The sequence below is a fragment of the Heterocephalus glaber genome, unplaced genomic scaffold (assembly GCF_053883595.1).
Source record: "Heterocephalus glaber isolate CG9 unplaced genomic scaffold, H.glaber_assembly_v1.0 deba00001060, whole genome shotgun sequence".
Classification (NCBI taxonomy): Eukaryota; Metazoa; Chordata; class Mammalia; order Rodentia; family Bathyergidae; genus Heterocephalus; species Heterocephalus glaber.
Window position 1 is genome coordinate 141,974 of NW_028258185.1, and position 23,521 is coordinate 165,494.

At 44.4% G+C, this 23,521-nt stretch overlaps 1 protein-coding gene and 1 pseudogene across 1 annotated transcript; one reads left to right on the forward strand and one right to left on the reverse strand.

Annotated features, from left to right (window-relative positions):
• Window positions 1-240: 240 nt before the first annotated feature.
• Window positions 241-4,437, reverse strand: LOC147828490 (small integral membrane protein 19 pseudogene; annotated as a pseudogene).
• Window positions 4,438-4,535: 98 nt separating this feature from the next.
• Window positions 4,536-7,406, forward strand: LOC101700305 (glycosylation-dependent cell adhesion molecule 1). Its single transcript, XM_087209683.1, has 3 exons — window positions 4,536-4,599; window positions 6,418-6,722; window positions 7,221-7,406. The coding sequence occupies exons 1-3, from the start codon at window positions 4,536-4,538 to the stop codon at window positions 7,404-7,406; spliced, it is 555 nt and encodes a 184-aa protein (XP_087065809.1).
• The last annotated feature ends 16,115 nt before the right edge of the window (window positions 7,407-23,521 follow it).

Below are 23,521 nucleotides of genomic sequence, written 5' to 3' on the forward strand. Positions count from 1 at the left end.
CTGAGGCAGGATGATCTAAAGGCTCTTGATAAAGAAATCTGAGGAGTATTAGAATATTCCACAGACAGTCCACAATGTGACTATCTTTTTTTCATTTTCTATAAACCTTAATTTTTATTTAAAGTTTATATCTTTTAGTTTCACAATAATAACAAAGAAATACTTGAAATGATTGTTAATGAACTCTTAAAATTAAGTATAGCTTTAATTAAAAAGCTATTTGAGTTATAGTTGAACCACTACCTTCAACCAGCTTTTATTTAAATAAACATGAAAAAAATAAGTAAAAATATTTCATTGTATAGTACAAAATGGCACAAGATAGGAGGGTTTTCAGAAAAGCTTAAGGCTAAAAATTTTTAAAAAGAAAAAAAAGCAGAAGAAACCAGAGAGTAACATTACTGACAATGACATGACTGAAAAGCAAGTTGCCAACAGCAACATAGAGGGATCCATTTGTTCCTACAGCCTGGCCCTGTATAGGTCAAAGAAGTCCCAACAAATAGAAAAGAAGTAGAGAATAAAAAACAAAACTACAGACAACACAAGTAAGGTGGGGAGGAATCTAGTCACAGAAAGCTTCTAAGATTAGCATCATATGGGTATGCTTCCTGATAGAAAAGTTCTGAAGAAGTAAGACCACTAATTCGATTAAGGAGTCATTAATAAGAGTACTAAGAATGAAAATTAGTCTTATTTATACTGCACTCATCACAAAAACAATCTAAAAAGAAGTTATTCTAACAGCTGGATTTTTATTTTTTAATTTTCCAAAACTATTTTAATCAAGATGGCATAAACTCCAGGATTCTCACTTCCAAAGATATGTTTTTATTTCTCACTGATTGTATCATGAAGAAATCAAAGGTCCTCAGAGGGAGAAACCCATGTCTGGTCTTACTGTATCTTTCTGGAGATGTGCAGGCTCTGTGTTCAGGCCTTTTGAGCCATTTGTATTTGTGTAAGAAATTTCAGGGAGAAGTAATTTTAAAAAGCAAAACATAACACCAAAAAATGGGGGAAACCCACAAATAAAATAATTTTATACACAGAGAAGTTTTTGGGGTTTTTTAACATCATTTGTGATTTAGTAGAAGGAAGTGGGCATTTGCTTTGGTACTGTTTCACAATTACTCTTTTAAAAAAATTTTTTTTACATTTTTGCTCTTTGAGACAGGTCTCACTAGCCTTGTAGTTCAGGCTACACTTGAACTCACTATATAGCCCAGGCTGACCTTGAATTGGTGAGTGTCCTGCCTCAGCCTCCCCGGTGCTGGAATTAGAGGCCTTTGGGTCACCACACTAGATAGCAATTACTTCTCTTGCTCGTTTTCTGAGATTTCATTCCAGTGAGAGGTGCACACTGTCAGCTTGGCTTTGCGGCTGCTGATAGTCATACTTCCTTGAAATGGAATACATTTCCAGTTGTTGTCTTAAACGAATTTTGCTCATTGTGTCATAAAAGTTGGGCTCTGACAAAGTTTCTTCTGTAGATGGCACACTGAATATCCTCATAATTCTCCTTTTATTCCTTTTGGCATACATGAAGAGACCAAAGCTAACAAGGATCACAATCAGGTAGACACTGGTGACTTCATTCCAGGCCTCATGAACACTGTAATCAATAGAACTGTCATCTTCCATGACTCTGTAACTCCCAGCCATGGGGGCTGCTGGCAGTGAGTGGCCAGTGGCCACTGGTCTCTCTGGAGTCCTGTGGGATGGGCCGGGGCTCGTGACCTCCTGCCAATGTGACTATCTTGACAAGACCAATTTTGGTGCAGTAGTTTGGGTAAAAGTATGACTTAGAATGGGTTTAACAGGAACTGGTGAAAATGAATACAGAAAACATTTTCAATAGGTTAGGCTATGAGCAAAGTGGAGCCAAGAACTGGTCTGCTCTTCAAAAGAGAGTATTACAGTACTCAGCTTCCAATTACTGTAATAAATATCTACAATAATCAGCTTATAAAGAGAAAAGGTTCATTTTGGCTCAATTTTGGTGGTTTCAGTCATGTAATGGTCCCATTGCTTTGGGCCTATGGCAGCACATCAGGGTGGGAACACAAGGCATACCAAAACCACTTATTGGAAGAGAAAAAAGACAAAACAAGAGACCAGAGTCCCATAAACCCCTTTGAAGATACTCCCCAGTGAACTAAAGCTTCTCACTAGGCCCCAGCTTTTAAAATGGCCACCTCCCCCCAAGTAGCACCAAGTGAGCAGCCACGCCTTTAATACATGGGCCTTTGCTGAACATTCTAGATCTAGACTGAATCAAATGTTCATTTTGTTCAATGTTCACCCCAACTAAGGCCCTAAAAGACAATGGATAGGGAGACCCTCTCAGAGAACACAACTAGGGGCTTCCAGATTGCCCAATCAAGTGTATTATTCCAATGCTAGTTAGGGGACCCTTGCAATTTCTGTCCAGCAGAATATTTACCATGGAGTACTGGCTGCTGGAGGTGCTTCCCATCACACCATTTTTAATGGGACTTTTCATTATTTTTACATTCCACCTTTTCTACTTGTTATATTGGAACTTTTGATCATAGATAATACCTTTTTATTGTAGGTAAATCAAGGAGTTACAACTAGACTTGAGATCTGCATCTGCCATCAGGTTCAGTAAACAGGTGAAAAACATTGGGGTGTTCTCTTTTAAAGAAAGAGCCAATGTGCTTCACACAGTGCAAAAAATTTCAAGTCTGCATATGTTATGAATATTGTTAATAAATGATGGATAGCAAAATATAGAATTATAACAGACACCTGAAATAAGATGCCAAATAAAAATCCCTATTGTTTGATAATTGTCACTATAGCTACAAGTTAAAAATGGTAGTCACTGAGTATTCTGTGACCTAAAGACTACCACCAAGAAATAACTAAGTCACATCCCTGAGGACTAATTCAGAAAACACAGATTTGATCCTCTCACCATCACCCTACTCCCCAGCATGAATAAAAAGAATAAGTGAGGGGCTGGGGATTTAGCTCAGTGGTTTCGCCACCTGCTGCACAAGCGCAAGAACCCAAGTTTGATCCCCGGTACCAAAAAAAAGAATAAGTGAGAAAGAAAACGAAGATTTATCAGGGTCAGGGGTCATCATATTTTTTCTCTACCCTCCAGCTGAGCAGCAAGGGCTTGGTGCCTGCCAGAAGAAAGAATTAAATACTAAAATAGCCCAGCCTAGAGATGATGGTGGCCTCAAGATGATGGTAGATTAGGAAATAAACCTGCAAAGCTGGAATCCTCACAGTGGATTCAGTATGAATGCTCTCATCTGTCCTTGTCCTGTTCCCCAACCCCCTGGGCTACAGGTAAGAAGATTGCTGTTGAGAGGGGGAAATTTGGAGGAAGTAGAGGTGGGAGGCAGCCCAAGACAAACTTCCTTCACTTCACTATCTTGCCTGAGGAGAGCTGTACGGAGTAACTGGAGGACAGCTGCCACCCCCCTAGGGCTCTCCTGTCCCAGAGGGGGAGGACTCGCACCAGTTGGCACAGCCCAGTGTCCTCTTTGGTCTATGGACAAGATCTTACCATCAGTGGGACTTCATATGACTAGCAAGTATGTTTTCTGCTAAAGGCAGGGGGCTTGGTCTCAGGTTGTGGCAGCCCTCTCCTGCCTAGAGACAATCCAGAAACAGATGTTTCAAAGAGATCATCAAAACCTCCAGCTAGAGGAGGACACAGAAGATCAATTAGTTTGCTACACAGGCCAAGGCCCAGGATCCAAGTCCTAGGCACAGTCCCCCTGCTCTCCAGATGCTTCCTTGGGCATCTCACACCTCCACTTGTCTCCTAGGCCCTGGATGTGGAGTTAGACTGACCTGGTTCAAATGCACCCAAATATGTGACTCTACAAGTCACCTCTTTTCTGTGCATATGAGTTTCTTTGCTTAATAAATAACTTCATGAATTATATCTCCTGTGAATAAACATAGGACAGTTTGCTGGAACTCCTGTAACTGCCTCATTCCTTCACTCCTATACTGTTGGGGAGTTTTGTCTGGCCCTTCCTTGATTCATTCACCACATAATATTTTCTGGGCACCTACTATGTGCCAGCTATTTTCAAGGTGCTGGAAAAACAATCCCAAGCAAAACAGATATAATCCCAGCCATCGTGGAAATTTCATTCTTCTGGGAATAATAGATAGTAACTAAATGACCACATGTATAAAAGTAAAATTATACCAGTAGTAAGCACCATGAAGGAAGGACGTTCACATCAGGAAGTTAACCCAAAGACATACAAGGGTAGACCCTGGGGCTGGCCCAGGCCAGGGAGAAGGCTAGGGGCCTTATTTCCTGTTAACCAGTTTCCCAGAAACTCCAGTTCCCAAAAACAAATGTACTCAGAATGGGAAACTCTGGAAGGGAAACCTGGCACTCCCAGATCCAATCCTGAACCAGTTTTCCCCATAGCCCATCCCTACCCCAAAATAAATAAAGCCCCTTCCAGGCTGCCGTCTCAGCAACTTCAAAATGGCCTCCCCAGGAAAACTGATCCCGCCTCCCTTCTGCCATGAAAGTCATCGCTCTCCTGCTGCTGGCCAGCCTGGCCTCTACATCTCTCGCCATCCTTCATGGTGAGTGTGGCCTCCTTCCCACTCCCTGCAGTCCCCTAGAGGTCAAGGTCCTTCTTTAACCTTGTAATGTGCTGGGTGGAGGGATGGGGAGATGGAGAATTAAAAGTCCACACCTGGGACGACTTAGGGATGGAGGCAGGAAATGAGGACATATGATCCCACAAATCCTACAACCCATAAAGCCTAAGGTTGGGACCAGAGGGCCCAAACTGGACCTAATCAGGGCAGACTAGGAGTCAACAGAGGTTCCCACTGGATTATAGCTTCTGCTAATGCTGGACAACACAATCAGAGTCACTACACTTCCATGGACCACCCTTCGTCCCTCTGTACAATGAAGGCAAGATCACACACACACATTCAATAGCTCTTTATCAAGCACTTACTCCAAGGCAGACGCAGTTCTAGGGACTTGGGATGCATGAACAGACTAGACAGAGACCTCAGCCATCCCTGAGATTACAGCCTAGGAGGAAAAAAAAGCAATAAACATATCAAATCAATTCATAGTGTGTTCAAACTGCTGCAAAAAACAAAGACAAGAGGAAGGAGGAGGCTATTGTAGCTTTCCTCACAGTAGCCTGCCCTGGGTCCTCCTGGGTGTACTTTTATCTTGCTTTTTCCTCTTTTACTCAGCCCAACTGGCTCTGCAAAGCCAGTTTCTCTAGCACTCTTCATTTTTACTTTTTCAAATAAACTTTGCTACTGTTTAGAAAAAAAAAAGTAAGGCAGATTGAGAATGCTGTGGCTGGGAAGGGTCAGAAACTCACATATTGACTGTCTAGAGACCTCTGACACTTTAAACTCTTCTGTTTCAGAGCCAGAAGATGAAATCCCCGTAAAGGCTCAGTGCAGATTCTAGTAAGTATCATGCTGGCATCCTTTAGAATAAGTCGGTGTTGAGCTGGGTGTGACGGTGCACCTGTAATCCCAGCACTTGAGAGGATGAGTCAGGAAGATTGCAGTGAGTTCAAGACCAACCTGGACTACACAGAGCTCGCTTGTCTGAAAAAGAACCAAAGAGCCAGGGATTTAGCTCAGTGGTGCCGCTGCCTGTCTCAAAAGTGCAAGGTCCCAAATTCAATCCCTGGTACCAAAAAATAAAAATAAAAAACAACCAAAAAAAAAACCCTCAGTGGTAGTAAAAGATTGTCCAATAAATGATGAACTCTCTACCTGGAGAAGAATCAGAGCAAAGACAGTCCCTCCTTGGCCTTAACCCTTCCTGCTGGACTAACTGACCAAGATCCAGGGACCAGGAACCATTGGAACAGCATTCATGCCAGGTGATCATTGGGGGACCATCCCTTACAGCAAATGCCAGCAGGTAAAGTGTTTCAGCTCACCCCAAGGCAAAGACACTGAGGGGTTCATTGGTTCCAAGCTCCCAACACCCACGGCCCCAAAACCATGAACATTTTTGGACTCTACTTTGTAGATTATCTATAGATATGATTTCATCTCAGGCTAGCTTCCCTCCATTTACCTGGGAGAAACCAGAGAGGGCAAATGCAAGCAGTACCTAGAATTCAGAAGAAAAGAACCAATATTAATGAACTCTTCCCATGAACCAGGCACAGAATGGGTGTTTGTAAAATTCATCTGTTTTAACTGGGAAGGTGTATTTGCTGGGGGGAAGTAGAATTCCCAATCAATGACATTCAAAATCAAATATGTGATTTGAGATGCTCACAGACTTTGATTCTGGGACAGGACCTTAGTCCTACTTGTATGTTGACTAGGTGATGACCCAAGCCTGATGCCCTCCACTTGTTAAGGGACCACATAAAGCACTAGTTGACTGCTTCTAACCCTGAGAGCTTTCTCTGCCCCTCACCTCCTCCACTTCTGTGGTCACAGCTGCCCAGTCTGTTCCTACTAACCATCCCAGGAAGGACCATGTCTCCAATGAGGACCTTTCTAAGGAGCCTTCCATCATCAGAGAAGAGCTGATTTCCAAACAGAATGTGGAGATAAAATCCACCAGACCCAAGAATCAGAAGTCCATGCAGCCTCATCCCATCTTCCAAGAAGAGAGTCTCAAAAATGCCAGGCTTCAGTCAGAAGAAAGCACTGAACCCACCCCCAGGACTGGTAAGAGCCAGAGAAAGAGGAAAGCAGTTGTGGGGGCATGAAGAAGAAAAAGGCAAGGGTAAAGCTACTTTGAGTGGAAATAGGTGGGGTCAGAAGGAGAAAAGAAGCTGTGGGGGAACTAGAATTAAATGTAAATAAAGCCTGGCACAGTGGCTCACAACTGTAATCCCAGGACTTTGGGAGGCCGAGGCAGGAGGATTGCAAGTTAGAGTCCAGATTGGGAAATTTAACAAAACTCTGTCTCAAAACAAACAAAAACAATAGAAACAAAAATTTAAAAAGACTAGGGCCAGGGATTTAGCTTAGTGGTTCCAGCACCTGCCTTGCAAGCGCAAGGTACTGAGTTAGATCCCCGGTACCAAAAAAAAAAAGGAGACTGGGGATGTAGCATGGCCTTGGGTCAATCCCAAGTACCACAAAAAAAGAGCAGGGTGGGGGGGAGAGAGAGGAGACGGAGAAATTAATATAAATGAAATCAAATGACCCACTGATGGCCAGCTCTGTGGAAGGCTGTCACTGGAGCATAGGGAGATGAGAAAGGAACCAGCCCTAACTTGACATTTCTCTCCCAATATTCCCCAGCAACCACCTCAGAAGGAAGAATGGCCAAGCTCAGCCACAAAATCGAGAACAATCTGGATAAAATCATGAACAGATTCTCGGACAATTTAAAAAGCTTAATCCCTAGTGCAAAGGACGTCATGAAGCCCTAATGATGAGGGTGCTTAAACTCCAAAGTGGGCCCTGAGAGGTGCCTACCTACCTCTGTCCATCCCAACCACCATCTCTCAAATTCATTCATTAAAGAGATGCAATCCAAACCCAGATCTGTGGAAGTTTTATGGGGCCCAGAAAAGGAAGCAGGATATCCCCTTTCTACTAGGATTCTTCTCTAGCTCCCCTAATGCTTTAAGTTGAACCTGTCCTGCTCTTTAGCTCACAGGGCTGTTTATCTCCCCAGCCCAAGACATCCTTTGTGAGACCTGACCCTCCTCAGCCTGCCTCCACCTCCTCAGTGCGACATGTGCCTCCTCACCCTCTGCAGTCTGCCTTTTCCCACCCACCAGCCTGCTGCTCTTGCTCTCCCCAAATCCACAGGCAACAACAAGCCCCATGGCTTCTTCTCAGTCCTGAATCTCTGCACTGCCTTTGCAGAGTTGAGCACAGTTGCCTCTTCTAGAATCTTCTCCTCGTTGGCTTTCCAGAACACTACCCTTTGCTGATTCTCCTGGCACACTTTTGAGCTGTGCCTTAGATACTTCCAGGGTCACATACTGTAGCATCTTGGCTTCTCTCCAGGCCTCTTCCTCTACGCCTCTACACTCTCACCTTCCAGGACTATTCAGGGTACGTGGCTTCCATTTGCCACTCAGCTAACATCTACCAAGTGCTTTACCACGTGCCAGAACCATCTACCTCCTATGTGCCAATCCCCCTGCAGGCCCGGGCGGCTTTCACCATCAAGGCATGTGAAACTCAACGGGTAAAGAAGAACATGGAGAATGAAAGTCTTTTTCTGTTTTTCAAATTCAGGGAAGGCTGCCGATTAAAGGGCAGGTAGGATGGTGGGAATAAAGCCATCTCTAATCTCTAGGGTTCTGCTCCCAGGACACATGAAAAAGGTGCTCAGGAGACCAACAGACAACTGACCGACTATAATGCAGGGCCAGCACTGTCCTGACCAAGGAAAATCTGGACAAACTGTATGCAGGGCTGGAGACAGATAAAAATATCTCCTTCCCTCCTTTGCTTTCTCCTGGTATAAAAAGAGGTGACCTGCTCACTGTCCCTCACTTATCCTTCCCCCTCCCCGGTATAAGGGTGCACAACTCCACCAAAAACATCTCCCAAACTAGACAGAAAATTCTACTGAGTCTCAAGCTTGAGACATGGGGGAAAATATCCTTGCCAATGTAACCGAGATTACGGACTTTAGGAAGAAATTGGAGAGGAAGTTTCCTGAGAAAAATAGATTAGAACAATTGAAATGTCTTGGAGATTAAGACACCCTAGACATCCTTCTGACCCTCACTCAGTTCAGACTAATACAGAAAATGGCACAAGGCTTGTTGCCCAATGGGGATCAAAGGAGCCACCTTAACAATGGCTGGGCAGATGTACCAGTAACTCAAAATGCAGGGCTTCCTATTTCAGCTAGATAGGCGACCTCAGGCTAATGGGGCCTTCTGGTTCCCCCGTCTCCCTACCCCATCCCCATCTGACTTACTGAATGAACAGAGAGGAGCTGGAAACGCCACTGCCAGGCTCTCGGAGCTAAGATCAGCCCCTCTCCCTGGGGAGGAGTAAGGAAGGAATGGAAAGGTAGGCTGGAAAGTATCCCCACAAGCCTGCTCCTTTGTCAGGAAGGGACAAGTAGAAAAGACAGCCCCCAATGCAGAGTAGCTTTCTCTTTTCTCAATGCTTTGGCCTAACAGGTGGGCCTGTGATCTGCAACAGGTGAGGCAGGAGGGCTGGGACAGAGAAGACCAGCAGGGCATCACAGCAGTCTCCCACTTTGCTGTTTGTGTCGAGATATGTGACCACATGACCCACTGATTTATACAGCTCCTATCATGTGACAGGCCCCATTTCCAAATGCTTCATACGTATTGACTCATTTAATCCTTACAAAGACAAAAAGCTGTTATCCCTACTTCCAGATGAATAGTTCTCATCACTCATCTGTGTATCCTCCTGAAATCTGTGGGGTGACCAGGTTACTGTTGGTTCCCAAGGCCTCTGAATTGGATCTAAATGGGACATAATTTAACTCCAAAATGGTACTGTACCCTAGGCTATATCCTCTATCCAAGCAGCTTGGTCACATTGCTCAGTACAGCTCACTTGAGGCCTACAGAATAAGCACTACATGAAAGCATAAAATATCAACTCAACACCAGCAACCAAAAGCAGTGCTAAATTTGAACAGAAACCCCTTCCTAATTTCAAAAATAACAAGAAAACAAAAGTGAAACACACCTTCTCTTTAATTCAAATGCAAGGAAATGAAAGCTCAAAAGTCTTCTCCCCTGAAAGGGATGCGTTTCCTCTAGTATCTTCAAGGTTGACTTACTCCATCCCAAGTACTTCAGAGGTCCATCTTTTTTAAATCAGAGTAACTTAGGACATGTGGAAAACATGGCACCAGCTCCACACAAACAAAACTTGGAAATGCAACCATGTTCTCAGGTCCCAGGCAATTACATGTCCAGAACCTAGGACCTAGTACATGGTTCTATGCATGTTTTGAGGGGTTTGATTTGTTTTAGTGAGAGGGATGGGGGAAAAAAAACTCTAATGGGGCTTGATGTGCAAGAGAAAGATGTCACAGAGGACAGACACTCAGCAGGGCACCTCAGGTGAGCATGGCTCTGGGGAGGTCTCCAGCCACGCTTCTGCTGCTGCTTGCAAGCTTCACCTCATCTGTCCATGCTCCTCCCAAGGGGCAGCACCACAGGGGCCAGGGCTGTGGCTTGCTTAGGCAGGCAGATGGGACAAGGCACAGCATCCCCACAATAGTCTTCTCCAATTCCAGAAGATGGGCAGGGACCCTTGAGTCCAGCAGGAATCGCCTTGCTACTGCCAGCAACGCTTCACAGCAGAAACTCCATGGTGTCTGAGAGAAGGGGGAAAGCATTGACTTCACCTGGCCAAGGTGCTCTCAGGTCTGTGCCAACTCTGCAGTTCTCAGCATGGCACTTAAACCTCAACCAGGAAAAATCTCCAACAGACAGGTTGATTTGAGCATTAACCGCTGAAGTTGGGGCATGCACACTGTCTCTTCTGCTATCTTGTGATATTTAGAGATTTAATGTATCGCTCCCATTAGCCTCAGTTTAACTCAGCTGTGCCCAGATCTGTTTCTTTCGCACATGAACTCCCGTTACGGTGTGTTTCATCTTCTCAGTCACTGTATGGCACGTTTCCTGGGAATGTTTCCCCGGGACCTGGGCAATAGCCTCCCCTAAAAAGATTAACTGTGTCCCTCTGAAACTTCCCTAAGTATGCTCACAGCTTCGCTGCTAATCCAGGCTTCCCTCGAGCCTTGCAAGTGACTGTCTGCAGTAGTTTACTGGGTCCTGGCTCCCTCTAGCGGCCTCTCCCTGTTTTGCATCATTGTTAGATCACCGGTCCCGTTCCTCCCTGATGCAGTAATGAATATTCTACTCTACCCTAGCCTCCCTAAAAGTATTTAAGCATGGAAAATTTCCTCTTCTTTTAATATTATCTCAAGCCTGAGGTACTTGAACTCAACCTTCCTCCCAAGAAAATTGTATCTTTTTCCAGTTCAATCAACAGAGATGCCTTCTTATTTTCTTTTCTGACCTTTCTCACTACAAGACCAAGACTTATATCTTATTTACATGGACTCATGTCCCCTTCATTCCCTGGGTAAATCTGACTTCTAGAGACAGAAGGTTCCAGCCCCACAACTTGTTCATTTCTCTCTTATCCTTTAGGTTTGTAATAATTCTACCAAGCTTTTCTCCATTTTCACCCACAACATTTCCTCTCCATGGAGGTCCTTCCTCCTGGAGTCCAACATAAGTCTGCAGTTAGCTCCACTGTTGGCCTCTGACATTTGCAGTCTCAGTCAGAGCTTAATAAATATACAATGCCAAACAGGAGGAGGCTTCTGGGCTGCCATACCACCCCCACCAGTACAGAGGAGGTGAGCCCTGCAGGCACCAGCAGCAACCCCCCACACCATTGAAATGAGAAGACACATAAACAAGTTTCAAAACCGACTTCCCAATCGCCTAAAACAACCCCAAAGGGAAACGAGATGGAACACTCTGATACTCAACCACCTGGACTTCATGAACCGGCACCACAAGTGGATCTGGAAAAAATGAAATCAGAAATAATTTCTCAGATAACAGCAGAGATTGGGCCCATAGTGCAAGACATGATTAATAAATCTGGAGAGGACACAGAAAAAAAATAGAGGAGCTGAGGAACATGATGGAATCACAACATAGGAAACAAATGAAATCCATAAAACAGATAAAAACAGATTTCCAGGAGATTAAAAACTCCATTGAAAGTCTATGCAGCAGAATGAGCCAATGTGAGGACAGAATTTCAGATATAGAAGATAAGATTGCAATTAGTGACAAGGAAAAGAAAAATTGCTTTAAAATTGTAAGGGACCATGAGAAATCAATCCAACAGCTACTAGAGGATGCAAAGAAGAATAACATAAGACTGATCGGGGTCAGTAAAAAAACAGGAGAGAGTTCAGGTGACATAAAAAAACTGTTCACAGAAGTGATGGCAGAAAACTTCCCAAGCATGGGGAAAGAACTTGACATACAAATAAGTGAGGCATATAGGACTCCAACTAGCCTTGATCAAAAAATATCTACACAGAGGCATATAATAGTTAAGATTCCAAAAACCCAACAGAAGAACAAAGTTCTACAAGCAGTTAGAGAAAAGAAACAAATCACAGACAAAAGAAAGCCCATTAGAATCACAGCAGACTTCTCAATGCAAACCCTCAAGGCAAGAAGAGCTTGGAGTGATGTATTTCATGCCCTAAAAGAAAACAGCCTCCAACCCAGATTGATGTACCCTGCAAAACTATCTTGCAAAATTGATGGAGAAATAAGATACTTTCATGACAAAGAGCACCTTAGGAACTTCATGAATACCAAAACAGCACTGTGAAAATTTTAGACAATATCCTAGGAAAAGATAACAAGGATCACAACCCCAGGAAGCCCAGCAGAATGAATCTGTCAGGTGTGACAAGAAATTAACTGCAGGGGCTGGGGATTTAGCTCAGTGGTTTTGCCGCCTACTGCACAATTGGAAAGACCTGAGTTCAATCCCTGGTACAAAAAGAAAGAAAGAAAGAAAGAAAGAAAGAAAGAAAGAAAGAAAGAAAGAAAGAAAGAAATTAAACGCAAAGGGGGAAAATCCAACAAACAGAAAAGGTCATGACAATGATAAGTCAATACATATAAGTTATAACCATCAATGTTAATGGTCTCAAATCACCAATCAAAAGAAACAGATTGGCAGAATGGGTCAAGAAGTAAGATCCAACAATATGCTGCATACAAGAAACACATTTAATTCAAAAAGAAACTCATAGACCGAAAGTTAAAGGGTGGAAAACAATACTCTGTGTGACAGGAACCCCCCCCCCAAAAAAAAAACAGGAGTAGCTATCCTCTTTGTGATCAAGTGGATTTCAAATGAAAATGTGAAACACTAGTCCCAAAAATTTCAGATAAGGGATAGTCGACTTGTCTGTACAAATCTATTGTGAACATGTGTTTTCATTCCTCTCAAGTAAAGACTTAAGAACAGAACTGTTGGTTCTTAAGAGTAACACAAGAAATTCCTATATTGTTTTCCAAAATGGTTTTATCATTTTACATTCACATTAGCAGTATTAGAAAGTTCTAACTGGTCCACACCTAAACTGACATTTGTTCTTTTAAATCTTTTAACTTCATCTCCCTAATGAGTATATAATACAATCTTGTTATTATACTGATTAGTATTTTTCTGATTCTAGTGTTGCACACCTTTCCTTGTGCTGTACTGGCTATTTATCATCTTCTTGTGTCTACTTTTTAATTGGGTTGTCTATTAATGAGCTGTAAGAGTTCTATATATTCTGGTCATAGGTTATATGCATTATAAATATGTTCTGTTTAAGGACTACTTTTCATTTTCTTAACGATGTCATTTAAAGTTCTAAATTTTGATAGAATCTCATTAATCAGTTTTTTTCCATTTGCTGAAAACACTATTTTTTCCTCTGCTCTTGAATTGAGTTTATGTTCTATAAAATGTTAATGTTAAATAATCTTTCAAAACTCAGTGGACCATATATGTGTGGTTCTATTTCTAGATTCTCTGTTTTTTTCCAATGATCTATATGTCTTTCCTTACACCAACCCTGCCTTGATTACTGTAGCTTTAGATGAAGTCTTAAAATTAGGTACTAAATGTCTTCCAACACTGTTTTTTTTTTCTTTTTACTTTTCTAGGTCCTTTGTACTCCTACATAACTTTTAAATTTCAATAACCAATTCTTCACTTATAGCAAGTATACATAGACTTGAGTTTTTATATATACCTTGTGTTTTCCAATCCTGCTAAATTCAAATATAAGTTCTAGGGGCTTCTAGAGATTTCTTAGTATTTTCTCTGTAGATGATCATTTCATCTTCATATAAAGATTTTAATTCTACCTTGCCAATCCTATCCTAATTGTGTCATTTTATTGCCAGACTATTTTGGTTTGGGCCTATGTTTCAAAGTTTAATGGACAGATGAAGAGTAAGCATATCTGCCCTGTTCCCCAAGTAGGGAGGAAGCATTGTATCTTCTCCATTCATATACAGTGTTTTTGCTGGAAGTATAGAGTACATGGCTTATCTGTTGAGAAGGTTATGTTCTACTTCTAGTCTCCTGATAGCTTTTACCATGAACAGCTGTAGAATTTAGTCCAATACTTTTTCTCCAACTAGAGACAGGATCATATGGCTTTTTCCTTTCCTCTATTAAAATGATGACTTCTGAGGGTGGATCTTCCAATGCTGAACCAACACTACCATCCCTACAATAAAATCACTTTCTACATACTGCCAGATCTGACTTGTAATAGTTTGTTTTGTTAAACAAATTTTTACCTATGTTCATACTTTTTTCTTCTATTATCTTTATCCAGTTTTAGTATTAGCACAATGTTGATTTCCTAAAATAGGGGGAGAAGTGTTCCTTCTTTTTTTTGCTTTAAATGTTTAATATAATTTATCAGTTAAAATGTATACGAGCCTGCTATTGTCATATAGGTAGGTTTTCAAGCTAGGAACATACTTTCTTTAGTAGGTGCTATTCAAATTTTATATTTCCTCCAGAGTCAGTTTCATTAATTTGTCTTCCAAGGTACTTCTTAGAAGTTGTCAAATTTATTTAAAAAAAGATTTTTGAAATATGCTTTCTATATCCTTTTAAATTCTGTAAAATCTGTGGTAATGTCTTCTAGATCTTGATATTTTAATTTTAAAAATCTATAATTGATATTGTGTAATAGGAAGAAAAGGTCTAAATGAGGAGGGGAAGTGGGAGGGGTAGGGGGAAGGAAAGAAGGGGGAAAAAATATGAGAAAAGGAAAAAAATGGAAACAAAGTCTTTGCAAATAGGGAAGGGTGGAGGGGGTGAAGGAAGGGCAGGGGAAAGGGAAAAAACTAAGAACCAAGATACTCATGTAAAGGTACAAGATCCCAATGACGAATGCAACTGTATTTTATACCTAAAATATACCAATAAACTTAATGGAAAAAAATAAATAAACAACCCCAAGGCAAATGGAGACTAAAAATAATTCCAGGAGCCTATGCTCAGACTATACCTTAAATCCCTCCATGGTCCCTGCTGTGACCTTAACTGAAGTTCAAAACAAAGTAGGCAGTTAGGACGTGGGAAAGCCAACCTAGAATTGCCAACTAAAGACTAGCACATATAATCTCAAGCTAACATTTCAGAGTCTGGTGCTCTCTGCCCACATGGAATTGGGGTAATTTTATCCCAGCTTCAGCTACACTTAGAAAGCTGCAGGTCAGAGTTGCCTTTAGGCCTTTGCCTGTTAAAATCCATCATACAAGGTCCCCCAAGGCCAGCCTTCAAGTCCACCATCAGGCTCCAGGGAGGCCTATCAGCATGCTGTCCCTCCACCCCACTGAGCCCAGCCAATGGACAAGGAACCCAGAGAATAGGCACAAGAAAGAAAGCAAAGCATTCATTCCATGAATGGTCAGCCAACCTCCCACACACTGACCTCCCCAGCAAAGCTGGGCAAAAGGGAGCCCTTGCCTTCCTCCTGCCTGAGCCACCAAATAGAGAGGAAACAGCAAATATTCCAGGAGAAAGGCAGGGAGGGAAGCCCTGTGTGGTCCTGTGCCCTGGAGAGAGAGGGTAGAACAGCAAGAGACAAAGCCACTGGAGAACATTCTTAACACATTAACGCCACCTCCTTGTGAAACATGGGCTAATAAATGTTCCACCTCACCAGCTGTCACAGCATCCCACCCTGCAGGAGGGAGCAGTCGCCAGGAGAGGATGGCCTTTCACCTTGCATTAGTTTTCTAACTACAAATTACCACAGGCTGGCTTAAAACAACCCAAATTGATTATCTTGCAGTTCTGTAGCTCAGACACCCCAGGTGCGTCTCACTAGGCTAAACTCACAGAGGTCAGCAGAGCCACATTCCTTTCTGGAGGCTCTGGGAAAAATCTGCTTCCTAGCCCCTTCCAGCCACAATAGGTGGAGAGGCTGCCCACACTCTTCGATCTGCAGCCCTTTCCTCCATTTTCAAAGCCAGAGGCATCCAACCAAGGCCTTCTCACCCTGCCATCAATCTCGTTCTCTCTTCTGCTTCCTTTCAGATTTAAGGAAACTTCTGGATCATGCAGGACACTAGTGGTGAACCTATGACACACACATTTTTCTTTTAAGACAAAATATGTTAACATATGAATTGTTTTTTCTAAACTAAAACCTCAGTATTCAGGTTTAACTACAGTGTTGGCACTTTGCAATAAATAAGTGGGTTTAGGGCCAGGATTTAGCTCAGTGGTTCCACCGCCTGCCTCGAAAGCGCAAGGCCCTGAGTTTGATCCCCAGTACCAAAAATAAATAAATAAATAAATAAATAAATAAATAAATAAATAAGTGGATTTGGGGTTGCAGTTTGTCTCTAAAAGGTTTGCCATCACTGATCTAGAATAATCTCTATTTTCAGCCCAGAGATTAGCAACCTCAATTCCCTCTGCAACCTTAATTCCCACCACCAGTGTAACCTAACATACCCACAAATTCTGGCAATTAGAATGCAGATACTCATGATGGGGAGCCACTAGATATTCTGCTCCCACACATCTCCTGCTCTTATGGGATTGGCCACCACCTTAAACCACAGGAATCAGTTGTCTCAAACCCTCAAACCATCTAAGACTAAGGCACTAAGATCTATACTTTGCCATGATCACTCTTACAGGAGTGACAGTCCCTGCTGTCACATCTCTTGTTGACCTCACTCATCACCAGGACCAAGCTAAGGCCTCCAGGGATCTGTGCTGTCCACCCCCATTCCCACTTGGCTCTGCCAGCCCCTGGTCCAGCCCAAACCTCTGCCCAATCTCGTCTCTCAACACCTTTCATGGTGCCCTCTAGAGCTCCTGATCTGTAATCAGAAAATCCTTCATATTCCCAGTGGCTCACTTTGAATGTCCTATCACTTGATCTTATATAATATTTTAAGATGTCCTGAGAATCCACAACATCTACAGTCCTCTCAAGTGAAAGCTGCTTATTCCTGCAACCACTACTTATCCCAGATCCAGAAGAGGGAAGAGGTATTCTCCTTGTTCCACATCTTCTCTTTCCTCCAAAAGTTCCCCTCTTCTGAGGCTCAGGACAGGCTGCCCCTCCTCCCAGCCCCCTCCTAGCCCCCTCCCTCATTTACTGATGGTGCTTGGTCTTCCTCTCCCCCTTGCCCCTGTTGTCACTCCCAAGGACATTCAACATTCATGCAGATGACTTCTCAAATTCATTCTGGCCTCTCAGTCCCTGACCTTTGTATTTCACCTGACACTGTGCTACAGTAGCTTCCAAAATCCTAAATTCAATGATCCCACCATCTGTCCAGAGCCTCCTATCCCTCCATCTCCATTAATCTAGGAGCCCCATAGCAATGGATTTTTCACCTAATCATGCTTTCCAATTCACTAGCCCTGCCATTTTTCTCATATAGCTAATGACTGCATTTCTCAGTCTCCTTGCAGCTAGACATAGCCATGTGACTAGGTATTGGCCAGTATGGTATGAGCAAATATTTGGGCAAGTAATGACTGTTGCTCTTGACAGAAAAGGAGTGTGTACATCCTTTCTTTCTCCTCTCTAAACCCTTCTCACTGACTGGAATGAGATAGAGAGGTGGGAGCTGCAGTAGCCATCTTAGGTCACCTATTTTAAAAGAAAAGGTAAGAGGGTCTGGGGATTTAGCTCAGTGGTTCCGCCACCTGCCTCAAGAGCACAAGGTCCTGAGTTGGATCCCCAGTACCAAAAAAAAAGAAAGAGTAACAAGACAGGAAGTTCTGAGTATTGTGGAGCCAGCATGTTGCCCCTGTTTAACATTCACTCTTTTTATACCATGGTATTATGACCTTGTTACCTGCACCTGAACTGGTACCTGATTGTCCACATCATCTTCCTATCTCATTGAATGTCATCACCATGTACTTCATTTCCCAAGCCAAAAGCCTAGGGGTTGATCTCAATTTCTGCCTTTCCCTCCATCCTCACAACCAGCACATTAACAAGGCCTTAGATTCCATCTCCAGACCATGGTCCTAGCTTTACCTTCTTCCCCTCTCCATGGCAACCACTCTAGTTCATCCACTATTGCTTGTCACCTGGACTTCTTCAACAGCTTCCTAACCACTCTGGTTCTACTCTTCCTCTTCCAATCCATCCTTCACTCAGCACACGGACAAGTGATCTTTTGAAGTGTTATGTCAGATCATGTCCACCGGTCTGCAGAGAATGAGGAAGCTAGGAACTAATTATTCTGGGATCGGTTACCTGTCTCCATCCGTGGTCAGTAGTTCACCTTGTGTTTGCACAAGGGTCCTTGTTCTACTGAAGCTAAGGGCCTCCTGGTCTGGAGTGGCCTGTTCTATATGTCTCAGGAGGGCTTCTCAACGCATGTACAGACAGGGGGGCCTCATTTGAACTTACAGGTTTGGAGGCAGAGTCTTATACAACCACACGGTGCCTCACCAGCCTGAAACTTCCTTCAGAGAATATGGAGTCCCCTCATTTGGTGGCTGGAGGGAACAACCCCTCCTCTAACCTGAGGAGGCAGGACAGCTCAGGCCTAGGCTGACAAAGCACTGACCTTTCCACAGCCAGCTCCTTCTGCCCTGCTGCTCTTAGGATCCTGCCCCTTCAAGTGCATTCACAGAGCCTTCTACCCATAGGCTCTGCTGCATAGTTTCAAGAGAGCCCAGGAACCAAAGCCCTGAGTGAAAAAGAGTCCCCTAAACCCTCTGCTCAGCCACCTACAGCAACAGAGATCTCTTGGTGTAAGGGAGCCTCCTCCAGGCTCTGGTGACTCTGCTGGAGCCTGCACCCTCCCAACAGCCTGACTCTCTCTCCTCAAACTTGCATCCCTAGATCAGCCTGGTGGAGCAGCACAGAAAGTTCTCCTTTCCATGTGACAGCTTTTGAAATATGTGAAGGCAATTATCATTCCAATAATAGATGTGACCACTTAACAAGCTCTTACTAGGAACTGTGCTGAGAATTTTACATATATTAGCTCATCCAATACCTGCAATATCACTAGGGTATAGGAATTATTGTTCCCATTTTGTAGATAATGAAATGAACTCTGAGAAGTAAAGCCAAAGTCACCAGGGTACGGGGAGAATGGAGATTGTCCCAGCAGCTGGTCTGACTCCATCCAAAGCCCATGCCCTCTTCCCCCTGGTGTGACAAGCGCCAGTGGGTGCCAATGCCCCCCCAGCTATGTCTTCTCAGTCCACTGAACAACATCAAATACTCCAAGCTCTTCTTCTCTGAAAAACTTAAGCTCCCATGCCCCCTCACTCCATTTTCTCCCATCACCTCCAAATTAAAAAAAAAGTAGCCACAGAGCCTCATATCCTCTTCCCTGAACCTAGGAACAGAAAGGAAGTTCTGTTGTTGCTAAGAGGGAAAAAAAGAGCCTTCCCAAACTTCCCGCTGGACCCCAATATCACCTCAACCCCCAAACACAGCCCCAACAGCAACACCTTCTGCTACCCTCCCTCTGCCTCTCCACCTCCATGCTATTTCACCGCCCTCATCCCCCAGGAATTTGTCCATCTGGCTCCCCCTTATTCTCACACTCTTCTCCTCAAAGTCCTACTCATCCCTAAAAAAAAGAAAAGAAAAAAAACCTCACTCTATTTCCCCTCCTCTTCAGAGCCCTTCCCAGTTCCCTCCAGCTGCTCTTTCCCCATGCTCCCAAAGCCCTGATTTCTGCCTCTGCAACAGCAGTTACTGTTCTGCAGCTCAGCATTCTCAGGCTTCTCTGGTCAGAGTACTTTGATCCCTACACCCATGACAAGGGAGGTGCTTATGAATGGCAGTGTACAAAGCAGACTGATTCTTTGCTGATATTTCAATTGGGAGAACAGTGAAGAAATCCAGGAAGCAGGGTCAACTTTCAGGGAGCCTGCTGAAATATCAGGCGAGCTGAGCCCCAGCACCTTGGGGCATCTGGCCTCCGCAGATTGAATAAAACAATTCAGTTTCAATGAGTTCAAGGAAGGAAACAGGGCTTGAGGCAGGATCTGCTGCCCTCTGGTGGCCATCTACCTCTGACCTGTTTATTTTGTGTCCTCTCCCATCCAAGAGAAGTTGCTGGCATAGACTTAGAGCCCAAAACCCTTCTCCTCTGGCACCCTTGTTACACTTATAAAAGGAAATTTAAATTTCAACTAAATATCAAGACACAATAGATGAAATTTCAAAGTGAGGCACCCAATCACATGAAGAATTTCAAAGGAAATTTGAACTCTTTTCTGACCACCTCAGCCAGATCAAAGACATGGGTCATAGTACAAAGTGGGGTGGATTTCATGAGAAGGGAATGGATGAAGGGAAGGAAAGTGGACTTCATAGGAGAGATTTCCCCAAGAGCTGAGTATGAGGCCCTCGGGTGGGGAGCAGTGTGTTCTGGAGTCTGGATGCTACCTGAAGTTCAGAAGGCAAGAGGACTAAACTGAGGAGCTGCCACTCGGGCAGCTGCTGTGGAGACGCCCTGCACCCCAGAGTCAGCCTGCAAAGGCAGGAAGGTGCTGTGCACCCCCTAGGTCTAACTTGGGCCCTGTCCAGTAGGGACCTCAAGGAACAGCTGAAGAGGAGTCTCAAGCTCCTGAAACAAGGGAACAGGGCTGAAGGGGGCTCTGAAGAGCCTCTGAGAAAACAGTCACAGAGAGCATGGTGAAACAGTCGGCCAGATGGTGAAGGAGGCCCAGCACCAACTGAAGAACTGATGTAAACCTGACCTACCACTGCTGTCAGGTGCAGCACCCCCACCACCCTGCAGCACACATGCTCTGAGGCTCACCTGAGAGGACAGGAGAGGGGCTGGGCAGAGGCCTGAGGGCAGCAAAAGCTTGACGGAGAGCAAACAGTGCCCCTTGCCCCTGCCCATGGCAGGCAGGCTTCCTCTGAGGCAGGGCCCAGCAGGCCAGAGAAATAGCTCTAAACAGGTTCAGGGTTTGAATCATGTATTGGCCTGGTTATTCTAATCTCTGAATTGGGATCATGCGTACCTGAGAGTCAGCAGCAAAGTAAGGAGGATTTCCTGGGTTTCTACCTGGGAGCAAAGAAAAAAATTACCTTGCCAGTTCACCCACCCTGTAAAATATAAAAGGTGGGGGCCGGGGATTTAGCTCAGTGGTTCTGCCACCTGCCTCGAAAGCACAAGGTCCTGAGTTCGATCCCCGGTACCCCCCCCCCAAAAAAAATATGGTGGTAGAAAACAAAACAAAACAAAAAACAGCAATGAAAGAAAAATGTTGTATAATCAAATGTAACTTTATTTGCAATTATGGCAAGTTGTGGTTATGCATCCCACAGGTTATAAACCCCCCTCCACTGAGACTAAGAGTTTCCAGCAGGCCCGGGTTCCCCTTCAGAGTCCCCTCTTCCTTCTTTTCTCCCATCTAGAATTCTGCTGCTCCCTTTCCCCCCTCATACCCAACAGCCTCCCCCTTGAGGCCTCCTAAGAGTCAGTTCAACTGCACTCAAGGGTCCTGAGAATCTCCTCATCCTCTTGGGGACAGGAAAGACTTGGTGCCACTGGCCTCCTGTGCCAGCTCCAGCAGTCTCTGAGCATCCTAGGACACTTGCCCTCTTCCTGCCCTGTCAGGCCCTCTCACTATCCACCCTCAGGTAAACAGTGTCCCTCAAAAGTGAATGTCCACCCAGAACCTCAGGCTATAGAAATAGGGTCTTTGCTGAGGTAATTAATTAAGGATCTCAAGGTGAAATTGTCCTTGACTTGGGGTAGGCCCTAAATCCAAGGACTGGTGTCCCTATAAGAAGTGAGGGCACTGACAGACACAAGTGAGGAAGGTTGTGTGATCCTAAGTTACAAAGTTACACTGCCACAAGCCAAGGAATACCAAGGGCATCAGAAGCTGAGAGGCAAAGAAGCATTCTTGCCTTGAGCCTGTGGCCTGACTGCCACCTTGATTTTGGACCTCTGGCCTCCAAAACTGTGAGAAAATAAATCACTATTGTTTAAGCCACCCAGTTTGTGGTACTTTGGGACAGCAGCCTGGGAAACCACCGCACCCCAATCTGCCCTGTCCATCCAACCACAGCAGCCAATGGCCAACCACTGCAGAGCAGAATGCAGGCCCTGGCCGGGTCTGGGGCCCAGTTCCCTCTTCGAACCTGCCAAGCCCAGGAGGACTGTGGAGCTATTACTTTCAAATGACCCCTCCTCCAGCCACACTCCCCTGCCGAGCAGCCCCAGGAGAAAACCTGGCATCTGCTCCCAGGCCACCTACAACAACATGCCCAGAACCCTGACAACTTACCCTTACTCTGTCCTGTGGCTGGGGAATTTTCCATCCTCCCACCCTCAAGTCAAAGTCATTAGATTTAATCATTAACAGGGAGGGTGTTAACTAGCAGGAAAGGGTGATGGCCCATGCTGACAAGGACACAGCTGAACATCAAGAATGCTGATCCCAGCAGGGTGGACAGAAGCAGGGGCCCACTGACCGAGGCAGGGGTGGCCCCCTGAAGACACCTTCCTCCCAGATTCTGAAAGCATTGAAATCCCTTGCTTCATCCCTGCTTTTTCAAGAGCCAAAGCAAGCAACATTTTCAAGTGCTTAACAGGTGCTCAGTACTTTGGAAGCACTAACTCATCTCACTCCTCACTTTGTATAACATGGATGGTCCCTACTATTAAGCCAGTTTTAAGGCAGAGGAAATTGAGGCTCAGAGAGGTTCAAAACTGTGTCCAGAGTCACAGAGCTAGAAGACAGAGACCCTGCAGAGAGGAGCTGATACGGAGGGGGAGCAGTAGGTCTGAGCAGCTACAGGTCCCACTGATCTCCTTCCTCCTTCCTGCTACCCCTTATCCCATAGCATCTTACACTTCCGCTTTCATAATACTCCAGGCTGATGATTACTTGGCCACCCCATCACTCCCCTGGCTCCTGCTAGGCTGAAAGCTGTAACTGTATCTGTTATGTGTCCCACTGTATCCCTAGCACTTAGCATAAACCCTGGTGTATGTGAGTACCCAATATTTGTTGAAAGAATAAATTCAAGGTGTTAGAGGGTTGGGAACAGAAGAGGCTGGCTAGAGGCAAGCTAGGGATTGGAGCTTTTAGGTTGTTGATGACCAGAGGGTTCAAATGTATTCCAAAAGGTCATCTGATCCATGTGCTGCTTCCGGCCCAGCCATTGCCCTGCCATAGCTACCAAATCTGGCATTCTGGGGAAAGAAATGGCATGGCTCATCCTCGAGAGAGCTGGCTGATCTCTTAAGTTTCTTCTACCTCAACCAGTGCTTTTGAGATGGGTGAAGAAGAGGCAAAGCACTTTGGAATCGCTTTGAATCAGCAGCTTTGGCCCCATTCCAAAGAGAACCAGCAGCATGGGATTGTACCTGAGCTGGGCAGAATTGAGCTTTTTAACAGGCAAACAGGCCTTACCCACTGGTCTCCCAAGTTACCCCAAGAGCCCGCACATCTATCTTGATGGTGCTTCTGGGCTCACAAATAG

Bases quoted from the DNA above. Each gene is read 5' to 3' on its own strand.
- LOC101700305 (XM_087209683.1), top strand. From the start codon at position 4,536: ATGAAAGTCATCGCTCTCCTGCTGCTGGCCAGCCTGGCCTCTACATCT. The intron at 4,600-6,417 runs GTGAGTGTGGCC...TCTAACCCTGAG, and splicing joins ATCTCTCGCCATCCTTCATG to AGCTTTCTCTGCCCCTCACC. The intron at 6,723-7,220 runs GTGGGGGCATGA...ACTGGAGCATAG, and splicing joins AGAGAAAGAGGAAAGCAGTT to GGAGATGAGAAAGGAACCAG.